Source organism: Urocitellus parryii, chromosome 8 (assembly GCF_045843805.1).
Source record: "Urocitellus parryii isolate mUroPar1 chromosome 8, mUroPar1.hap1, whole genome shotgun sequence".
NCBI lineage: Eukaryota > Metazoa > Chordata > Mammalia > Rodentia > Sciuridae > Urocitellus > Urocitellus parryii.
Genome location: NC_135538.1, coordinates 14,166,611 through 14,187,902, shown reverse-complemented (window position 1 = coordinate 14,187,902; position 21,292 = coordinate 14,166,611). Strand labels below are relative to the sequence as shown.

The 21,292-nt window shown below is 39.4% G+C and overlaps 1 protein-coding gene across 4 annotated transcripts in view; it reads right to left on the bottom strand.

Annotated features, from left to right (window-relative positions):
- Positions 1-21,292, bottom strand: part of Syne1 (spectrin repeat containing nuclear envelope protein 1) — a 419,401-nt gene that overhangs the window by 22,891 nt on the left and 375,218 nt on the right. For 2 of the 4 annotated variants that reach the window (XM_026399945.2, XM_026399946.2), the window contains exons 1-8: positions 18,631-18,809; positions 13,605-13,767; positions 6,633-6,820; positions 5,613-5,763; positions 2,305-2,487; positions 1,905-2,042; positions 1,320-1,511; positions 118-448 (exon numbers count right to left, since the gene is read on the bottom strand). In XM_026399945.2, the coding sequence (XP_026255730.2) occupies positions 118-448; positions 1,320-1,511; positions 1,905-2,042; positions 2,305-2,487; positions 5,613-5,763; positions 6,633-6,820; positions 13,605-13,767; positions 18,631-18,722 (1,438 nt within the window). In that variant the 5' untranslated portion in view covers positions 18,723-18,809. Of the gene's footprint in view, positions 1-117; positions 449-1,319; positions 1,512-1,904; positions 2,043-2,304; positions 2,488-5,612; positions 5,764-6,632; positions 6,821-13,604; positions 13,768-18,630; positions 18,810-21,292 lie in introns of those variants that run through there. The other 2 variants (XM_077802046.1, XM_026399944.2) reach the window with 1 other exon arrangement.

Here is a 21,292-nt window from a genome sequence, read left to right as displayed (position 1 = left end):
ATGACTGCACTTCCTAAGCCACCACAGGGACATCGCCCCCGAGCCTCAGATGGCTCACAGTCTAGTATCAATTCTCTTCTGTTCCCCTCCAGCTGGCACCCAGGATGGCTTTCCTACCTGATAAGCCAACAGCTCCCCTGAGGTAGAATTCCTTGTCTTCCTGACCCTCTTCATCCTCAGAGGGCAGAGTCCTGGACACGGCAGACTCCAGGTCACGACTGAGGTCATAGTCATGATCCCACTCCAGGGGGATGGAGTCCACGCTGGCCGGGGTGTCCCTTCCCGACCGCTCGCTCCGGAGGGGCTGGGGAAGGGAGAGGGAGGGGTTGGAGGAAGGCTGCGGGGAGAGTGCGTCCGCAGAGGGGTCCTGCCAGCGCAGGTCCGAGAGAGCAGCAGAGTCATCGAGCTCCAGCTCGCGGTCAGAGAGGTCATGCTCATCGTCTGGCAGCTAGAAGGGAAGTGAAGCCAACTCTGTTACTGCCCTCACCTCTCGGGCTCCACCGCTCAGCAAACCTCAGCACTGGAGCCCAGAGGGCCACACGGCTACCACGCAGCAAGAACAAACTTCCCGGGAGCAAGAAGATAAGACTCTTCTGGTCACTTAGAAAAGGCCTCATAAATCAGTCTATATAAGCCTCCATTTTATTGCCAGCAACATGAGAATAATATTAAAGTCAGTTTCAATTATGAGAAAATTAAATAAGATGATGTAAACCAAGGTAACCTAGCACTGCACCTACTATACCATGGGTACATAATGCCATATATTGGTAACAGAAGGAAATCACTAATACAACTTTAGCTTCCCTTTTGGCCTTATGTGGCAGATCCAAAATACATGACCTCAGAGAAGATTCCCAACATCCTAATAACACTGCCTCTGCAGATGAGATGTGTTTATGGTTGCAAGTAGGAAAGCAGAAGAACAAATTCACCTAAACACAACCTCATCAGCTGAGCCACTACTGACATGTCTCACTTCATCTCCCTATTTCTTCTAGAAGCTTCTTGGTCTTGCATAGAAGATATGCACTCAGAACTTTTTTCAAATCTTTATATTAACTTACCTAACCATCAAATACATCCTTTTACAAGGTAGTTACTGCAAGGAAATGCATTTCACAGTTGAGGAAACTGAAGCAAGAAAGGTAAATACTGGCTCTAAGTTTACAGAACCAGCCTGTGTCAAAGCTAGGACTGAGCCCAGGCGTCTAGTTCCAGAGTCTGGGCTCGTATCCTCCTCACTATTCTACCATATCCCACGTAATTAGTTCTCTTTAGATCTAATGGCCATGGAAGAAAAGGGTAATGTCACCTACAGGCAGGCGGATCAGCTTCTTGTGGTATCTTTCCACTCGCCCAAAGACCTCCTGGCAGTAGCGACGGAGTTCGTCCAGTTCCTCTTCGATGACTGCTGCATCGAGGGGCTCGCTCTTTTCTATCAGCTGCTCCCCTTGGGCAATTATCTGCTCAATCTTGTTGTGGTTTAGTGAAATTTCCTGCTGGAAGGCCTAAGGAGCACAAATCCTATGTGATTTTTTGTTGTTGTTGTTGCTCTCACTGATATAAAACAATAACTACACATTTCTCATTACATTAGAAAAACATTTTTTATGTAGGGGATGTTAGAATTACTGTATATGATGACAGGCCAAGAGGCTATACCCCTCTAAATTTAAACGTAAGATTTCAAGTCAGATTAGGAGGCAGAAATGGAAATATTAGAAAAGATCCTTTGATATTTAAATTTACCAACACAGACAGTGTGGGTGGAAAAGAGGGGGACAATATTTGCATCCATCATCAAGTTAATAGCTCTGATATTAACTTGACCAATGACCCCATCTGCACATTCTGACTTGTATCACGTGAGGTAAGTCATTTGAAAATAATGTATATATTACCTTGAGCTGCTTTATTTTAGCTTGAACATCACACTCAGAAAAATGTTCAATATTAGTGAGTTGTAGATCCATCTCTGTTAGCCAGACCAGAATGCTGTCCCGCGCAGTCTCAAACTCCTCGCGCTGGCTAATGAAATGCTGGATGAGAAAGGAAGAACATAGCAATTAAAAAGTCCATGCCAACATGCTGAGGTGGCACAGCCGGTTCCAATGTCCTTCTGGAGAGTCATTTTCTCAACAAGGAAAGAGAACCCTGGGAACCTTCACTGGATCGCTGCCCCTACTACCCTCTTGCCATCCCAACCTTCCCCCACCACTGAGATCCTGGTTCAGGGTTGTGCTCAGAGGGCCCAGCCCCGTCCCCTGGGCCTCTTAGTCTCAGAGGAGGCATAAGGGAAACCTTGAGTCTGCGCAGGATGGAGGTGACACGCTTCTGCAGGTTGTCCCATCTCTGGTTGCCTTCGTGCACCATCTGTTTGAGGCTACATGCGGAATCGGTGCGATTCTCCCTGGCCAGGCGACGGTACTGCTTGTTGATCAGCTCCAGCTGGGTCAGGCTCTCATGGACCTGTCGCTGGAAAGCCTAAGACCACAGAGAAGATCAAAGTCAGTGTGGGAGATCAGTGAAGGACCTTCAGCCACGGCTCCTGGCTTTCCCACAGCAGGGTCAGAGAGGATGGAAGGGACGCTACCACAGATAGAGGGAAAGGATGGGTTGTATTGGAGGTGCATGTCCCCTGATGAAAGCAGAGTCATTGATCAGCCTAGCTTAAGGAAAGGCATGAATCAATCAAGAATCTGTAAGAAAATGGGAAATACTAATAAATCAATGTATCTGTAAATAAATATACATATAAATTTATGCACATATATTCATATGTGTATATACATACACTATATATATGTATATGTAGATATATGCATATATATAAACACATATGCATATAATATGGCTTTTAAAATAATTAACAGTCTGAAAACAAATTTTCTTATCAAACAAACCAAGTATAAAAGTATATATATGGGGAAATGTGAGTTGGCAGTGTTCAATAATTCTAGCATCAATACTGAGAAAAGATATCTATAACAGAACTACTTATTTGTGAATTATGTAGTTTTCTAAATTCTCAGAAATGGATTCAATTCTGGTGTCCATTATGAATGAAATTAAAACCACCTTTTGTGGAAGGACCTCTAAATGCAAGCTGTTACCAACTTTTCAGAAAAGCACTATAGTAAAACACAAGTAACTTTCCATTTTAAAAAAATTTTGGAACATCTGTTGTTCCCAGTAATTATTCACAGTTTTTATAAAACATGTTAGTGCTGGTTACTATTTAAGTCATGCTACATGCCTTTTATAGATTCTGCAGTTAAATACCTGGCTGCTCTGTTGCTACAATATACAATAGGCCAGGAATCATTTGGCCAAAATAAAATGAAGCTTCTTTTTCAGAATTTATTTGTATGATTTATGACTGATTTTTATCTTAGCACTAGACTAAAAACTTTATAATTATTGAATCAGACTGTACTCATCTAAATTCTGAAATTCTATTTTCCTTGGCTCTTCATATTGTTTGCATGGTATCACGTTTCTGCCTCATAAATGTTTTCTTTCTGAGAGTTGTCTTAAGAGCCTCCAACCCAGTGAGTCCAATCGGCACTTCTATAAAATTTTTAAGTTATTTCCCCAGTGAAGAAAGTGGCAAGGCAGGTTTGGCTTTTGATGTTACTAGAAGTCAAGGTACTGCTTGGCCACTAGGTTGGTGGTAAAGTACCCAGGGGAGTCACCCCAGCACATTCAGGTCTCTCCCAACATTTATGCAATGGAATAGGCTAAGGATTGCCCTTAAGCAAAATTTTCTTTTTGTGACTTATTTTCATCTCTTCAAAAAATTTACTACACAATTGGTGATAAACGATGGCATCAATCATTAGAGGAACTGACTATATGGGTAACTTTCGCTGTAAATTCAGAGTTTAAAATAGCATCAAGAAGGATCTTAAATATAATCTTCTTTGTAGTATAAGCCAATTATATGGGTTTTGACCTTATTGAAGCTGAGTGCAATAAGACTCAGGACAGTAGCACTTCCAGTAGCACTGGTCTGCATCAGGCTGACCTGAAACCTACTGCCATTTACTGTGGCTTTTTACTAGAAGTTTTCTAATGAAAAACTTTTTTATATGGAACATTTTTTCCCCTGGAATTTAGTGGGATAGTTTTGTATAAATCTAGGCAGAGCAACTCATTTATTTCACACAGTAATTGAACATTATTATAGATTCACATAGCTGTTCATCTGACTCTTAGATTGTAACCCCACAAGCACAAAAAGCAAACTTTGTATTTCCCGTCATAGGCCTCAGTAAATGCCTGGTTAACTGATGTTGGAAGGTAAAAATGAACCCTCCTGGACTTGGTTGGATTTTTAAAATCTTATTTCTAAACATTTTGAAAAGGTTGGGGCAGAATTAGCAATGATAAGAAAGCATCAGAACTGTCCATTCTCAGCATATATGAGTATACATCTGCTTATCAGTGGGAACGAAAGAGAAAAGAAACTCTAAATTAAAAAAAAAAAGGTCCAATTTAGGCTATGTCAAGGCTCTGTGAAGATCAGAGGCTGCTGAGAAGTTGGAGTTTTGTGGTACTGCAGTGATGGAGTAGACTCAAGATTGTGCAAACCAGCGAGGAGATGGAATCAACTACTGAATGATTTTTTTCTTTATGAATATTATTACACTACTGCTATTTTTATTTCCATGGAGTTAAAAAGTCTTGGTGAGTCAAGAGGACACTGGTCTTTGTTGTTCGATTAGAAAAGAGTTATAATGAAAGGAATGGGTGGGGGGACAGGAAATAGGAAAGATTGTGCAATGAATCTGACTTAACTTTTCTATACACATATATAAATACACGACAGTGAATCTCCATGTCATGTACAACCACAAAACTGGGATCTTAATTAGAATAAGATGTATTCCATGTTTGTTTAAATATGTCAAAATATATTCATGTATATCTAAAAAAAACAATTTAAAAAAAATAATTTTTAATTGTTGATGGACCTTTATTTTTTAATTTTTTTTATATGTAGTTCTGAGAATCAAACCCAGTGCCTCATGCATGCCAGGCAAGCATTCTACAACTGAACCACAACCCAGCCCCCAAAGAACAAATTATTAAAAATACATTTTTAAAAAGACATGAATTATAATAAAAATGTCCTATTCAATTCTGGATCCAACCCTATCTTATCAATGATTAAAGTTACTCATATGTATGCACATGCATTCCAATTCAGTAAAAGAAAAAAATTGAGAAAGAACATGTAGAAGATAGATTTTTATAATATAGAACACTACCACATTGTAATTTCAGAAAAGATGAGTGACTGAGAAGAATTTTGAAATAAAAATAATGCCAAGATTATTACAAAATACAAGTCTTGTTTTGTAATACAATTTCTTTTTATTATTACTTTGTAATTCTCCATAATCTGAAATGGAAATAAAGTCTTCCTTTACCCACTTCCTTTACCCCTTCTTATGGGGCAATATCAAAGTGGCCACAAAGTCATCACCCAGCTATTTGAACAAACAGCATGGGGGTGGAGAGTTAGTTTATGTCTTGGACACCAACTCCTAGCTGGCTACTTCAAAAGCAAAATAACGCATTAAATATTTGGAATTCTAATTCACCTCAAATTTCTTTAGTTCTTCCTTAGCAACTGTATAGAGCACCCCAGAAGAGCTGGGGAAAGCTGCAGTCCTTTCTGAAATCTTCAGCCAATCTTCAAATCGAGAATAGTCATCCAGAAACTTCTGCCACAATCTCCAGGTCTCTTCGATTCTGAGACAGAAAATGAAGGAACAGACTCCCATTATTTAAGACTGTTTATGCACCAGAACCCTGTCTGATGCCTGCAACAGGATTAAGAGTGCCCAAATAAGCAACTGCTATGCCAAACAATAACCTTGCCTTGAGCCAAACTGACCAGAGAGAGCGAAACAACTGTTTGAGCTAAAATAAAACAGCTGTTTTTTTTTTTTTTTTTAAGCATGCCCTGCAGTGGAATTAGTCAAATTGAATATCATGAGCACATAATGTGAGCTGCTTTGGATGTTTGTAAGGAAATTTTGAAATGCAACATATTGAGTGCTGATGATCCATTAAAATATACCAGGTTTGAAAACCCACTAAATTCAACTTCACACTCACCCGACGTCAACCTATGACAGCAAGATAAATATCAAGCTTTTAAAAGTCACCAGAGAGCATGATGATTCTGTGTTTTAAGTCATTACGATAATGTTGTAATAACACATCACAGGTTTCTGCAACCCTAAATTTCAAAGGGCTTAAAGATGAAGAATGTGTCTCTTCATTATGTAATTTTTAGTAAAAGAATGACACTTTTTTTTTTTTTTACAACTGCAAATTCTGCAAAGTTATTCCTTCATGGCAAGGCTGTTTTATTATTCTGTATGACATTTAATTGGTAAGGTCAGACACAACTCGGCATGTTATATTTATATATTACCTTTACACCTACTTATTTTCCCAACTAAATGTAGATGGCAGTAAGTTGGGGAAGCCAAGGCTATTTTTGGACACTGTAACCAAAAGGAAACAGTGAGCCATGGATACTCTGGGTCTTTTTTTAAATTTTTTTTTCCTTTTTGGTCTTTGCTCTTCCCTAACTGAACACCCCAGCTCACTTGAGCCTCCTTTCCATGGACATAGCACAGATGTTTCTCCACCGCCGGTCCAGGTTTCGAGTAGCCTGCTGGATGGAGTCACACTCGGCATCGGTGGCACAAGCATCACAGTCATGCAACAGGACTTCACACAGGTTAAGGACGGAGGCAACACCAGTACTGTGCTTCTCTATGTCTCTCTGAAGCTCCTGCAGGGAAATGCAGCATGCTTTATTCCCAAATACCACATAGATGGAAAGGAGAAGCTGCCACATTGTTCATTGCCTGATAAACGGTAGGCTAACCAGTGACTAGCATTTCACTTCTTTGATGGAATGAAGTTTCTGGAGTCACATTTATGAAGTCCGGCAAGTTCTAGGGTACAGTGTGAGAAGATGGATCTAGAAATATTTTGGCTACATGAACAGTGCCAAAATGGAAACTGAACAAATGGAATGGACTACACTAATGGAATGGATTACCCTTCTTTCATGATTGGAAAATGAATGTGATGCTCATCTCAACTCTAGAAACTCTGCTTCCATTCTAATGGATGGATCACTCAATGAAATTTATGTGCACCTATTATAGTTGGTACTCAAGAACTGCAATTTAAACCTCAAAGATCTGCAAACTGTTCTAAACAGTTAATACCACACATTGTTAAAAGGTGTCGTGGTTTAAGGGACCTAGGTTCTGTAGGATATATGACACCATTAGCATCAGCAGCTTTCTCAGAGTGTGATTTTAAATGTGGAACAAAAACTAGAAGTTAAATTTCCCCTAATTCCTACATGTAAACTTTCATGTTAACTGCATATAATGTAAATACAATGTGTTTCTTATTTTCTCCATGAGTTTTGCTATAATTCAGATTTGGAATGTCTCCCAAAGGTCTTATCTTAAAGGTGTGGTCAGCCACCAGTGATATTATGGGAAGGTGGTGGAACCTTCAGGAGGTGGGGAAAAGGAAGTGAGGTCACTGGGGGTGTGTGCATAAAGGGGATTTGGGGAGTCTAGTCTCTTCTTTTTTCTCTTATGCCTCCTCTGCCCACCACAGGTGAACACCATAATGTGCAGGGTCATCACAGGCCCAAAGTAACAGAGCCAAGTGCCCATGGATAGACACCTCTGACACCACGTGCCCAAATAACCTTTCCTCTTTATAAGCATCTTATCACAGGCATTTCTTCTCAGTAATGGAAAGCTGACTATCAAAATCTCTTTACTTGTGGTAAGAGTTCCACTGCAGGTCCAGGTTTCTGCTTGTCCTCTTTATTATCGTCCTTAGCAAGTTTCTTTTGCAGCTCTTGGATTTGCCAAGGTTGTCTCTTCTTCTAATAATTGTTTAACTTAGATACCTAGAACTTATATTCCTGTGATGTTCTTTCTCTTATTTTTGTCCTTAACACCATGTTATAATGTCTGCAAAAAAGGCTAACATCTTGAATGTAAAACAGTAACTTTGGTTGATTTTTGAAGATCTTATAAACTAGATGTTAGAAAATAAATTATCTTAAAAAATTCCTAATTTAGTAAATATTCTTTCCAAATCTCTAGCATAGCCTCTTACACTTATATGGAAGAGGACATCAAAGGATTGCTGATCTCAAAAATATAAAATAACTACACAAATTAAACTCAATGAGTGCTTAAAAAATATAGAGACTTATATGAGAGCAAGAATAAACTTTAGGAAAAAGTGTTAGGCATCTGAATAAAGCCTACACACTTAAAGCATAACATTTTGACAAAAATTCCCAAGGACTCAAAAGTTTTTATTGAAATCAACATATATATCACTATAAAATCATTTAACATATGAAATAATAGTGATTTTATAGTGATATATATGAACCCTAATATAAAATAATATTTTAATCTCAGCTTTAACCTCCATTGGCAATATGGTCTCAACTTAACGCATATGAATCAATGTGGTGGCACATGCCTGTAATCCCAGGAATTTGGGAGGCTGACACCGGAGGATCACAAGTTTTAGGCCAGCCTCAGCAACTTAGCAAGGTCCAAAGCTACTTAGCAAGACACTGTCTCAAAATAAAAGTTAAAAAAGGACTGTGGATGTGGCTCAATGGTATAATGTCCCTGGGTTCAACTGCAAGTACAAAAAAAAAAAAAAAAAAGAAAGAAAGAAAAGAAAAGAAAAAAATAATCATCACATAAAATCTCTGAATTAATTTTTCTTTTAACAAAGAGAAATTTGACAAATTTTACCTAAAGCCATTTCAAGGATATATCTCAAGTCTGTAATTCCATCCAAATAATTCTGTAAGAATTCAGTACATTGGAAAAAGAAACACAAAAATGGAGGGGTTTTCTTTTCTTGCATTAAAAATTCTGTTTTTCTAGAATGAGCAATCCTCTGTCTCAAACATATATTGCTTGTTTCTAGTCTCTCTCCTATGGGAATAATAAATGTCCTAGTCCAGCAGGTGATGTAGTATTGTTTTCTTCCTCAAGTACCCTCACCCCTGCTCCGAACTGGCCACAGCTCACTGGCCTATAGGTCAGCTGTCCTCAGGGACTCCCTTCATCTTTATCCTGGAAATTCCCTTTTAAAATTTTTTAAAATTTTTGATTAGCATGTATTAATTATATATATAAATGGAGTTCAATGAAATGCTATCATACACAAGTGCACAATGATCAAATCTCATCGCCTTTCATATACCCTCCTCTTCTACTTCCTGACTTCTAGCAATCACTATTCTACATTCAGGTTGACTTTTTTTTTTTTTTAAACTCCAGATATTAAGAGAAAACATGCAGTGTTTGTCTTTCTGTTTCTGTCTCATTTCACTTGACATAATGTTGATATAATGTCCTTCAGGTCTATCTATTTTACTACAAATGACACAATTTCATTCTCCTTTATGGATGAATATCATTCCATTTTTCTTTCTCTCAAGCTTTATGTTTCTTATCACTTAGTGCCATTAGTGTATGCAGAATACTTTTCATTAGTTTCCTGTAAATGGGTTCATAGGAGGTAAATTTTTGTTCATTAAATGGAAAGATATACAATTCTAAATTACTAATTGCTGAGAGCCATTGCCAAGTAGGAATGACGCATGGCAATTTCTTTGTCAGCCTACTCCATGTTGCTTAGAGGAAGGACTCTCCATTGTGGAAATGGGCTTGCCTTTAGACCCAGGTCATTTGCAGTGACATTGCATGTATGCTTGAGTAAGGTGACCTTGCTCAAGGACCAGGGCGGATCCGGGTTTAGGGCGGATCAGGTTTTAGGGAGTATTCTGCTCCTTGGGTTTAGGGCGGTTCCAGGTTTAAAGTGTACCCTGCTGGGAATAGGGCATATCCTACTGCCTCAGGCCCCTCTGCTCCTTGAGTTCCTGTTGAGTTCTCACAGGATTCAGAAAGTATTTGGGATTCAGAGCCTGGTGGAGTACGTGAATTTTGCCCAGAACATGGATTTCCCTAGAACCTGTGTGTAGAGTGCCCGTGAGAGTTTGAGAATAAAGAGTTGCTGTTTGAATCTACAAGGTGTGTGGTGGCTCGTGATTTTGTGCCCAGCCAGCCTGCGGCAACTAATCATTCCTTCAAATCCCCCATCCTGCCACCCCAGTGCTAGGGACTGAACCTAAGGTTGAACCCACGGGTGCTTTACCACTGAGCCACATCCCCAGCTCTTTTTATTTTTTATTTTAAGGCAGGGTCTCACTATGTTGCTGAGGCGGACTTTGACCTCATGATCCTCCTGCCTCAGCCTCTTGAGTCACTGGGATTACAGGCCTGTGCTACCACGCTAAGCTCTTTTTCAGCTTTTAAAGGAAGTGTGCCAGGGTCTCCAAGATTCCAGTGTAGTTTGGGAGAAGTCAGAGTTTTTTCACCCTGGAAACATTAAAGGTCTTCTCTTTATCCATTCATCTATTGAAGGGCATCTAGGTTGCTTCCACAGTTTAGCTACTATGAATTGAGCTGCTATGAACACCGATGTGGCTGCATTACTACAGTATGCTGATTTTAAGTATAGCCCTTTGGGTATAGGCCAAGAGGTGGGATAGCTAGGCCAAAGGGTGGTTCCATTCCAAGTTTTCTAAGGAATCTCCATACTGCTTTCCTGATTGGTTGCACCAATTTGCAGTTCCACCAACAAAGTATGAGTGTGCCTTTTCCCCTACATCCTTGTCAACATCTATTGTTGTCTGTATTCTTGATAACTGCCATTCTGACAGGCGTGAGATGAAATCTTAGTTTTTATTTGCATTTCTCCAATTATTAGAAATGTTGAACATTTTTTCATATATCTGTTGATCAAATGCATATCTTCTTCTAAGAAGTGTCTGTTCAGCTCCTTAGCCCATTTATTGATTGGATTGTTTGCTTTTTTGGTGTTAAGTTTCTTTAATTCTTTATATATCCTGGAGGTTAGAGTTCTCTTTATTGTTCATGTTTGGCAATTTTATAATGTAGTGTCCTGGGATGGTTTTGCTTTGTTCTAAATTTTCCTGGACACTTATCAGGCCCTTATGATCTGTGAATGTCTGTTTTACATTTTTTTTTTAACATTAGCACTTTGATAATTTCTTCCTCCATTAAAAAAAATTCTTTTTGGAAATTTTATGCAATAATTGAATTTTGAAATTCTTGCATTAATTTTTTTATACTTTTCTCATATTTTTAAGTATGAATCTTTTTGTTTTACTCTGTAGGAGATTCTGTCATTTCTGAAAATTCCTTTTTTAAAAAATAACAATGGCATCCTCTTCTTTTTAGAATGTAAATCTGTAGTTTCTATAAGAACATTTTATAAATAAAATTTCTTCCTCTTTCTATAATGTATTCCTTTTGATTCTTCCTTTCTTTACCCTGTTACCCATTTATTTTGGCCTTTGTTTCCAATGTAGGGGGTAGAAGCTTTCTTAAACCACAGAGGTTCTTGACCATCCACACGTCCCTGAGAAGGAATCGGCTACAGGAAGACATGTCTAGGCCATGCCAGCCAGCGAGCCAGGTGGGGCGTGGCCTTTCCGGGTGCCTGTTAGTACCACATCTGAAGGAGTTTTCCCTTGTGGGGGTCTGTTTCTCTGTTTCTCTATAGTGACTGCTCCAGTCTCCTGGCTGGGGTGTAAGCCTGGCTCTGACACTGTTGGAGCCCAGCTGGGAAAGAAGGGCTGGCTGCCAACTTCATCTCCCTACTTTGAATACCAGCCTGATGGTGTTCTGATCCCCACTCCCAAGTTCCTCTGGTTTGCCTTCTCCTGAGGGTTATCCTCTGGTCTTTTGCCAAAGTGAAATAGGGCTGTCTGGCTTTCTGGGCTAAGGGGGCTCTGCCTGTCTCATCACTCCTGAATCATACTTTTATGCAATGTTCCCCCTTGAAGCTCCACAGACAACCGGCTCAGCTTTACTTGATCACCATTCTGTGCCTGACTTGGACTCGGTGGCATAAATCAATCTTCTCCATCCTCCACTCTGCCAGCGCCATCAGTATTCATCTATTCATTTTCTGTCTTTCAAAATTCTATTGGCTGCCTGTCATCTCTATCATGTTCTCTCCTGTTCTATTTACCATTGTGGGTTTTGACCTTTTTTCCCCTTTGACCATCATTTTATTGGAGACTTAATAGTAGGTTGAGCTATAAATGCATATGAACAATTTGTCATATTCAACTAGATACTGTTTTGATTTTCATACATTGGCTAAATGACAATACTGGTCATTAGCATTTTAATCCTCATTACTCAAACACATCATTATCATATTATCCAAAAGAATTTAGGGAATTTAAAGCAAACTATAAGCCACACATCAATCATCAAAATCTCAAACATTAGCGTCCTTCAGACGGTTTTAATCTTAGTCTTGCCTTTCCTTGGCTACTCTCATTCCCAAGATTTTTTTTTTTTTTTTTTTTTTGTGTGTGTGTGTGTGTTTGCTTTGGTTTTTGAGTCAGGGTCTTGTTAAGTTCTGAGACTATCCTGAAATTTGCAATCCTCCTGCATCAGCCTTCTGGGTTGCTGGGATCACAGGTCCGCACTGCCACACCTGGATATTTTTAATCTTATAAAAATTGAAAAATATCCTGCTAACAAAAAGTTTTTAGATGCAATGTTAATTTTATATTTTAAAAAAGTCAACATATATCACTATACTTTAGCACCTATTTCTCATTGGCTTAGGTTGCATGTAAAAAATACAGTAAGTATATTACCTACCTCATAGGATTTTAATAAAATTATGTACTGTTTACATTTTATGATGTTTTTAAATTTAGCAACGTGTCTATAATGGCCTAAATGTAACAAAGGAAACAGAGTCTGGGTAAAATTTTCAAAAGCAATCTGAAGACTTCTGATGAGGAATTCATGGTGCTCATTACTAGCAAGTAGAGTCTAAAACACCAGCATGAATAAGCAAGAGGAGTGAGAAGTAAAAAAAATTCTCCTTTGTGCATTTGAAGGGTCATCTAGTCTGCTTTGTTGGATCATACATTGTTTGCGAATGAGATGTGCTCTTCGCTGTTTACACAAAGGTGAAATTACCTTTAATGTGATCTATCACCAGTGTGTGGTCTAAAGGCTGTGCAATCAATCCTTGCAGAACAAAACTTTTAAAATTCTAATCATGCATTGTAATCTCTCTCCAGATGCTGCACACTGAAAGACAAGGCTCTTTGCTAAGTCTATGGTAGTGGGCTAGTGACCCATAAATAAATGAATATCACTGCAACTCAACCTTACCGGCTACCATCTTAGAATCCTTGAAGGGATTAGCACCCTTGGAGGACCATCAGTACAATGGCCCAAGCATCTTTATAAGAGTCAGCTCTGCAGTGACTGGAACTGTCTGCCTCCTACACTTTCCTATGCAAAGCCTTCCTTCCTCCCCAGTCCTGCCTACGTTCCTCCTGGCCTCCCACCCTGAGTCACCATCTCAATCACAGTAGCCCAGCCAGGAGGACAGGTGTTCCATGGCTTATTTGATTTCATCTCAAGTGCATTCAGTTTTACCTGCTGCTCATTAAGTTTTCTCTGTATTTCTTCAGAGTTACAGGAATCATAGACGATGGGCTTGGCCAGCTCTGACTCGATGTGAGCGAGCCAAGTCCTCAGGCTGCTCATGTTCTTATCAAGCTGCTGTACGGCCACCAGAGTCTCCTTCAGCTTCTTCACCCTGTGGGCAGAGAAGGTGAAACATGGAGCATTGTTGAGAGGCCCTGAACACACTGCTCCCACATGCAGCCCCCATGGGTTGCATTTTCAGCATCTTTTGGGTGGAAATTCAGTTAAAAGAGGAAAGCACACTAGAGATAATTTCAGAGAGATGACATATTCACTCAAGCAATTCAAGTTTTGCTGGGGATAGACTGCAATAAAGGTAACTGAGGACCTGGTGGATTATAAGCAACAGAGCGCAGGTCCAAGGTATGAAGTTTGTATCTATCCAATCTTCCACTTCAGCACCCAGATTAGTGCTTCAATGCTTCAAGGAAAGCCTTTCCCAATTATTTCCAGAGACGCAGGAAAAAGTGCTTTTTCTATGCTTGTCATTTATCTAACAATCGGGAGAACATCTCATGCGTGAGATGCTGGGAAGATCAAGATAAATAAGACTATTCTTTCTCTTCTGAAATGTACAATCTGAAAGGAAACCTGGACCAACAATGAAATATGACACAATGTGTGAGAACTAAAGAAATGAACCAAGTCTCTGGTTAATCAATCAGAAATGATCAATTCTGTCTTGCCATGTTCAGGTAATCCTTCATTTATTTATTCATGCATGAATAAATAATGAATATTTTCCTCCCTTCATTGCTTCTACAAACACATGTGGTGTTAGGACAATGCGAAGCCAGGTGGTAGAAAAACGGTGGTGGCTGAAGTTTCATTCTTCCCATTGAGGAGTTGGATTTGACAAGTAAGGAGATAATGTTGAAGCTGTATCTGCTTGAGAAAGCCAAGCAGAACACTCCTGGCCTAGGAAACAGAAGAGAAATAGCGTAGTGCTGGGGAGGCTGAAGTTAGAGGATGGGGAAAAGAAGCACAGGAGAGTTGCAACAAGGTTCAGAGAAGGGGTTCTTAGGAAATGACTGGATCATGACGGCTCTGACCTCACCAGTGGGTTACTGATTAATGGATTAATCCACCAATCACTGGATGGACTACTGGGAGGAGGGACCTAGTGGGAGGAATTAGGTCAGTAGGGTGTGCCATGGATGGGTTTATTTTCTCTCTGGTCCTTCCTCTCTCTCTGCTTCCACCTACTCTGATCTGAGCAGCTCTTCTTAGTTACGTTCTCCTTCACCCTAGGCCCAAAGCAATGGACGCTGCTGGCCACAGAACTAGTTGCCCATAGACTAAATTCTCTAAAACCAAGAGCCCAAATAAACCTTTCCTCCTCTAAGTTGTTTTTGTCAGGTATTTTAATAAAAGCAATGAAAAACTGACTAACATACTTTTAAAGTGATTCATATGCATGCTAAAATTTAGAAACTACTGGTCTCCCACACAGCACAGCAATGCAGTATGATGAGGCCTAAGGTGAGGATCTAGCACCTGGCAATGAGTTCATCAAAGAATTGTTCATCAAAGACTGTGGAAATAGAAATTAGAATGCATTTAAATCAAGTAAGAAAGTTACAGTAAGAAAATGTAGTTAAGTTTAAGAAAGTAGGCAATGAAACTGCATAACTACAGTATGGAACTTCTGGAATGATCTGTCTTCAAGGCATAATTGACTTTTCATGGTTGGAGAGTAGATTGGTCCAAAAAGGAGGATCATAGTGATAATAAGCATAAGATCAAAGACTTCTGGTCTGGCCTATTTAAGATTCCCTTCTACCTTTAGACCATGAGCCCTATTTTCAGTTCAAGAAATATGGTTACCCCATTGGCACTGCTCATAGTATAGGTGAATAGCAGATAAGCAAAATATTTCAATGTCCTAGGGTATCAACTTGACCCAAATGAAGAGACATCTTTTTGAAAAAAAGTCAAGAACTGTGATTTTTAAGATTGTAGGGATATGGTATGTTTAAAGTCAGGGATTTGCAAGAAAATGTTCTCAGAGACTGACAACTTCCACTCACTGTCATCGGATATTTCCTGCTTCTCAAGCTGGAGTACACAATCACCTGAGTGTGCTTTCAGTCCCTACGTGCCAACTACCAGTGCTCTCGCTCCACCCAGGTGATTCTGATATACTACTCTTCCAAGAGTCAGTACCCTTAAGAAAGAGTCTCCTATCAAAATATTTTGATATTGTTATTTATTTTTAGTTCCTAAAAATTGATATCTTCACTGCTATTACAGTTTCAATAAATCAATATTTCTCTCTCAAATGAAAATGTAACCACATGATAATGTAATCACATTTCCTCCTTCAAATGCTTTTAAAAGGTTTTCATTATGGTCAGCTATCAATAATAGTAATAACATCTATATTTGGTTAATTAGAATTAATAGTAATGCCTATATATGAATAACACTTTTCATTTGTAAAAGCATTCTTCTATATAATATCATATATTATTTGGGGAAAATGTACATTTAAAAAAATGATGTTCATATTCCACAATATATTTTATTGCTAGGGAATTAAAATGCATTGCCATGTTTAACATGACTCATAATTTCACTCAAAATAAGAATCCCCAAATTAATTTCACTCAAGATAAGAATTCTAATTAGCTTTATAAGCATTAATTACATACAACTCCCCTTGGGCACTTCAAGACAATCCACACTCATCTCTCTCATACATAAGGCTAAATTCACTTGGGTAGCAGCCAATGAGTGACAGTTTTAGAAAGCAACTGGGTGCAAATGTAAGGCAGTACATTCTGATAATGATTGTGGTGTGAATAAGGGACTTTAAGCTGGTACTGGCCATAGTGCTCCAGACTGAAAGTATGGTCTGCCATCTACGGTTCTGATGGGACAGGACTGGCACATAAAATGGAGATGTCTGTCCTGATGTTACCCCTGTAGGAATATCCTCCCCATAATCTCTCCTGTTTGACGAGCTTCCTGTCTTCAGACAAGGTAAGGTCCTGATGCTGACTATGCATTAAGAACGGGGTTTAATTGCAACCTCATAATCCCATTAGGGTTTATTAGTGGCGGGAGTGCTAGTTTTCTCTCTAACCTTATTTTAACTCCCTGGGATTATTTATGCACCAGTTGATTTCCTCCATGGCAACCTCTTTGGAAAGGCAAAACTGAATTCTCACATTTGGATTTTCCTTCTCTCTGCCATAGCTAAGCTCAGTGTTTGGCAGAAAGTTGAACATGATTTAAATACCTGTTAACGATCAATAATTAGTATTCTAACTACAATATTTTTATTCAATTAATATTTAAAAAAATATTTAATATTAAGTATATACTTGTTTCTGCTAAGTACAACATTTGCAAATGGTCTATTTTTCAAAACCTAAAGTTCATTCATTTTCTTGGTTCCAAACTCATAAATATGATCAAAAGATCCAAAGCACAAAGGGATATGAGTAAACACTATTCCATTGAGCTGTCTATACTGGCAAAATAAATCACAGAATTCTTAATCCTGTATAATGTTGAATGAATTCCAAGGCAGAGTGGTTAGTCAGCAATATGTCAAGGGCATCGTGACATGGAAATGCTTGTTCATATAGTCCATTAGGGACAAGTTCCTCTTTCAAACTAAGGTGTAAATTTAGTGAAGTCAATAGGGGTGAACACTTATGTGGTCCTCCTCTATCATTTTTTAAGAAGCATATTTTACTATAAATAGCAAATCACATTGTGTGTGTTGAAGGGGGTGGATGTGAGGAGGACATGGGTGATAAGGCCCCTATATATTTTCCATGGCTTATTAAACTTGATATTTGCAGGGCAGGGTTCATTCTTTAATAGGAGAAATGTCTCATGTTTTTTTCCATTATTTCTTTAGAGGAAATCCTTGGCTACAGTGTCACAATATTTTTATTTATCCTTCATTGTAAGAAGTTTGAGCAACATTCCTTTTGGTAGCATCCAGGATTATAATTCAAAATAGATGCTTGTGTGTGTCCCATGTCTGGGTGGGTTTAGCAAGAAAGATCTACAGTTCTTACAACTTATCATTCTCTTTTCACAGTCCAGTGTGCATTTCAGGAACTTGACCTTTATTCTGCTATTAAATCCAATTGTCCAGCATATGAATGCTGTTACATGAACACTCCCACATATATGCATTTATACACACATATCTATGTATCTAATATATATATACACTTATGTAGCACCACTTTCCTTAAACTAATTTAGTATGCCTATAACCCCCGCCCCCCAAAACAAAGTCCAAATTCTAAATACAATAAAATGAAAAGTGCCATTGGTAAATCCTATGAATCTATAGGAATTTATTTAGGGGATTAATGAGACAAAAGAAAAACAATTTTTAAACAACAAAATAAAAATACCTGTCATATTGTTATTCTAATTGAAAAAAATCATGAACTAAGTCTTTAAACAATGCATTCATTACTATTTCAGACATTAATTTCAACATTTTATAAGGCTTTGACTGACAAACACAAAAGCAACTTTCTTTATTTAACAGATAAATATCTGATTCTTATTTATTAAAAGGAAAGCTGTGCTACAAAGCTGGGAACTGGTGAAAGCTGAATTTCAGTCTCATCAGACACCCATCTTTTCCATAGCAGATGAGGGACTAACTGGGTCTTTTTCTAAATCTCTTTCCTGAGTCTCGTCCTCTCTACTGTAGCCACACTTCTTGTGTGACACACACAGTCCAGAGACGACTGGAATGCCAAGTCATAATGAAGTCCATTAACCTTTTCGTCCAGCTGCACACGTCTATCAGAAGAACATTAAAACAAGCCAACACATAGCTCTGCGGGGTCCACAGCCTATAGTCTCCGGACACCAACCACCTTCAGGTGAGGCTGGCAAAAGCCATACTGAATTAAAGCTCCCAGCATCTACCCTATAAACCCACGTCACACGAGAGCTATGCACAATGGAAGAAACTCAAGGAGATGCCTGCCTGGTGACATCGCAGTTACAGTCTGGGAGATCCGCGTCTGCGCAGCCGTCCTCTGCCATCCTCAGGGCACGCAAGTCCTCGGCCACCACCATGAAGTTTCCACTTGCCAAAGTGAGGCTCTGCAGAGCCAAGAGCTAGATCCTGCGTGGGGCTGAACGTTTCCCCCTCTCCGGGCCCAGAAGTATGAAAATGCACCCGCTGGACAAATGGTGGTACTGTCTGCCTGATAACATGACACTGGGCAGTGACAAGTGGTCATGTTTCTAAATAAAACCCACATTCATTAACATGTGCCAGGCCTGATCTCCTGGAATGTAGGCCACGAGTGTAAGAAGGGGAAACAGCTCAGCGTAATCCGCAAGGAGGAGGAGGCTAAGGTCTGAAGAAAGGAGAGAGCGAAATGAAAGCGGCTCCAGATGTTCTGCCCCTTCTGTGAGGGCAGATGACTGGGCTTGCGGGCTGTCAGGTTAGAGGGCTACGCGGAAAAGACAGACGCCCACATGCAAAAGGACAGACCCAGCCTCCGCAGCTACAGCCAGCTGTGCCAGCCACCCGGGGCAACTTCTGTTTCCCTTCTGTCCAATCTGCAGCTCACAGGGGTGTAAGTAGGAGTTTGAGGGGTGGACAGGGAAGGTGGGAGGGAAGAGATTCTGTGGGAAAGAGCTTGTTCTTTACCTCAACTACTGGTGAGAAAATATAATGAGGAAATATTAGTCCCCTGGTAAGGCTAAAAAAATTAATTTGTTCATTTCAAAAGATTATTTAAAAGATATCTATTCATTTGCATGGTGAGATTTCTGTTAACTTTTTACTTTTTTGTGAATTTTAAGTTTCCAAATGTCCTGTAATGAGTATATAAGAAATATAAAAAACATTTTTGAAAAAAATCACCCAGTGGGTCATATTTTGGTCTCATGAATCAGCGTGGAAAAAAGTTGGAAGAGTCCCCGAATGGGACTGAATCACAGAACTGAGTATTTCCGCTGGCCGTTCACAGTTGGAGACAGGTGTGGGATATGTTCACATGGTCTCTGCACCAGTGACCCAGGAAACAGAAAGCAGGGGGGATGGTCGGGTGTCTTTTGGGAAAGCCAAAAGGGAGACTGTGAATCCCATGTGGCATTAAAACTCTGGGGCAAATTAATGATCAGCTCATCATCTGGTCCATTTTTGAAGGAAACAACTAGAAATAGATAATATATCCACAAAACATTCCCATAGGAAATATACCTGAGTAGGATGAGACTGTATAAGTGAAAGTACACACGAGCATCTTAGTGACTTTGGAACAAAGCTTGTGTACCTTACGTATAGATCATCCAGTCAAGTTTATCAATAGTCATTCACAAAGTGAACTAAATACATCTATAAAATTCTCACCTGAATAGCTACACAAAAATAACACAAGCAGGCGTGACTGGGGAGAAAGCATGGCACACCTGTGTGATGCTGGCTCATCCCTGGGTTGGGCATACGCTAAGTAGCGGTTGGCAACCACAGTACAGTAAGTCTAAGGTCAAATACCTTTGCCACAGTACCTCCCCATCCTCCATACCAAATGGCCATCAGAAATTATAAGAGAAGTTTAACTAGTTTAACTGGGTTACATGAACATGCAAGATCAATCTGTGAGTCAGAATCTGACAGAAAACCTAGGTGGGGGAAGAGTTTACCAAGTAGATCTCCCTAAGAAGGGTATTTATAGCAAAACCGTCTCCGATTTCTCCTTCTAAATTAAGAGATTGTTATCTTTGTAGTGACTGAGATGTGAGGCTATAAGTAGCACTGGGATCCTGAACCTCTGTGTGTCGATACCAGGGGATAACTTCAGCTAAGATGCGCCATTCAGTCTAGGCACAGTGAGCTCTGAGCACATGGTTTTACTCCATCCTTTGTGAATTCTTTTGCCCACCATGACCTCTTGAGGAGAGAGGGCTCTATAGTTGCACGCTCAGAGTTTAATGGTCCTCACATTGCAAATGCTTTACAAAGGCTTGAAAAATGAGATTGTGGGAATGATTACCAGAACTTAACCTGCACTGAACTGCTTTGTCTCTCTAGTAAGGAAAAAGAAGTCACAAACTAGCCAGGCAGCAGAGAATCGTGCCCCATAGCGCCATAGGATGTTGGAGTCAGGTAGCACAGGCTCTGCCATGCAATGTGAGTATGACCAGGGCAAGGTTGAGCCTCAGTCTCTACCTCTGTAAAATGGGCACAATGATAAGGACCACCTCAAAGGGTATTGTGAATGACAGGTGAGAAGATGCATAGGAAGCCTATAGCACAGTCCTCATACAAACCCAGATTGATAAGTGTTAGCTAGCTACTAAGTGTGCAATTGTTAAACATTGAAAAAATTGATAAGCACTTTTTGCACTTTTATTTCATTACCCCTAAAACAAATAATAATCTCAACTTCTTGAGTTAGACTCTCTTTGATGTCTTCCTTATAGAAAAAAAAAGTACACTAATGTTTTCATAATCAGCATACAGAATTGTGGTGCTTTATGTGTATTCAGCAAGGCTAAGGAAAGGAATCCAGATTTTAAAAAGTTTGGAGTAGCCCCAAACCCTCCTAACTGCTCAAATATACAAGAATAGATTCATTGAGATATTTATTGAGCCCAAATTATGTTTATTCATATTCCTCCTCCTTCCCCTT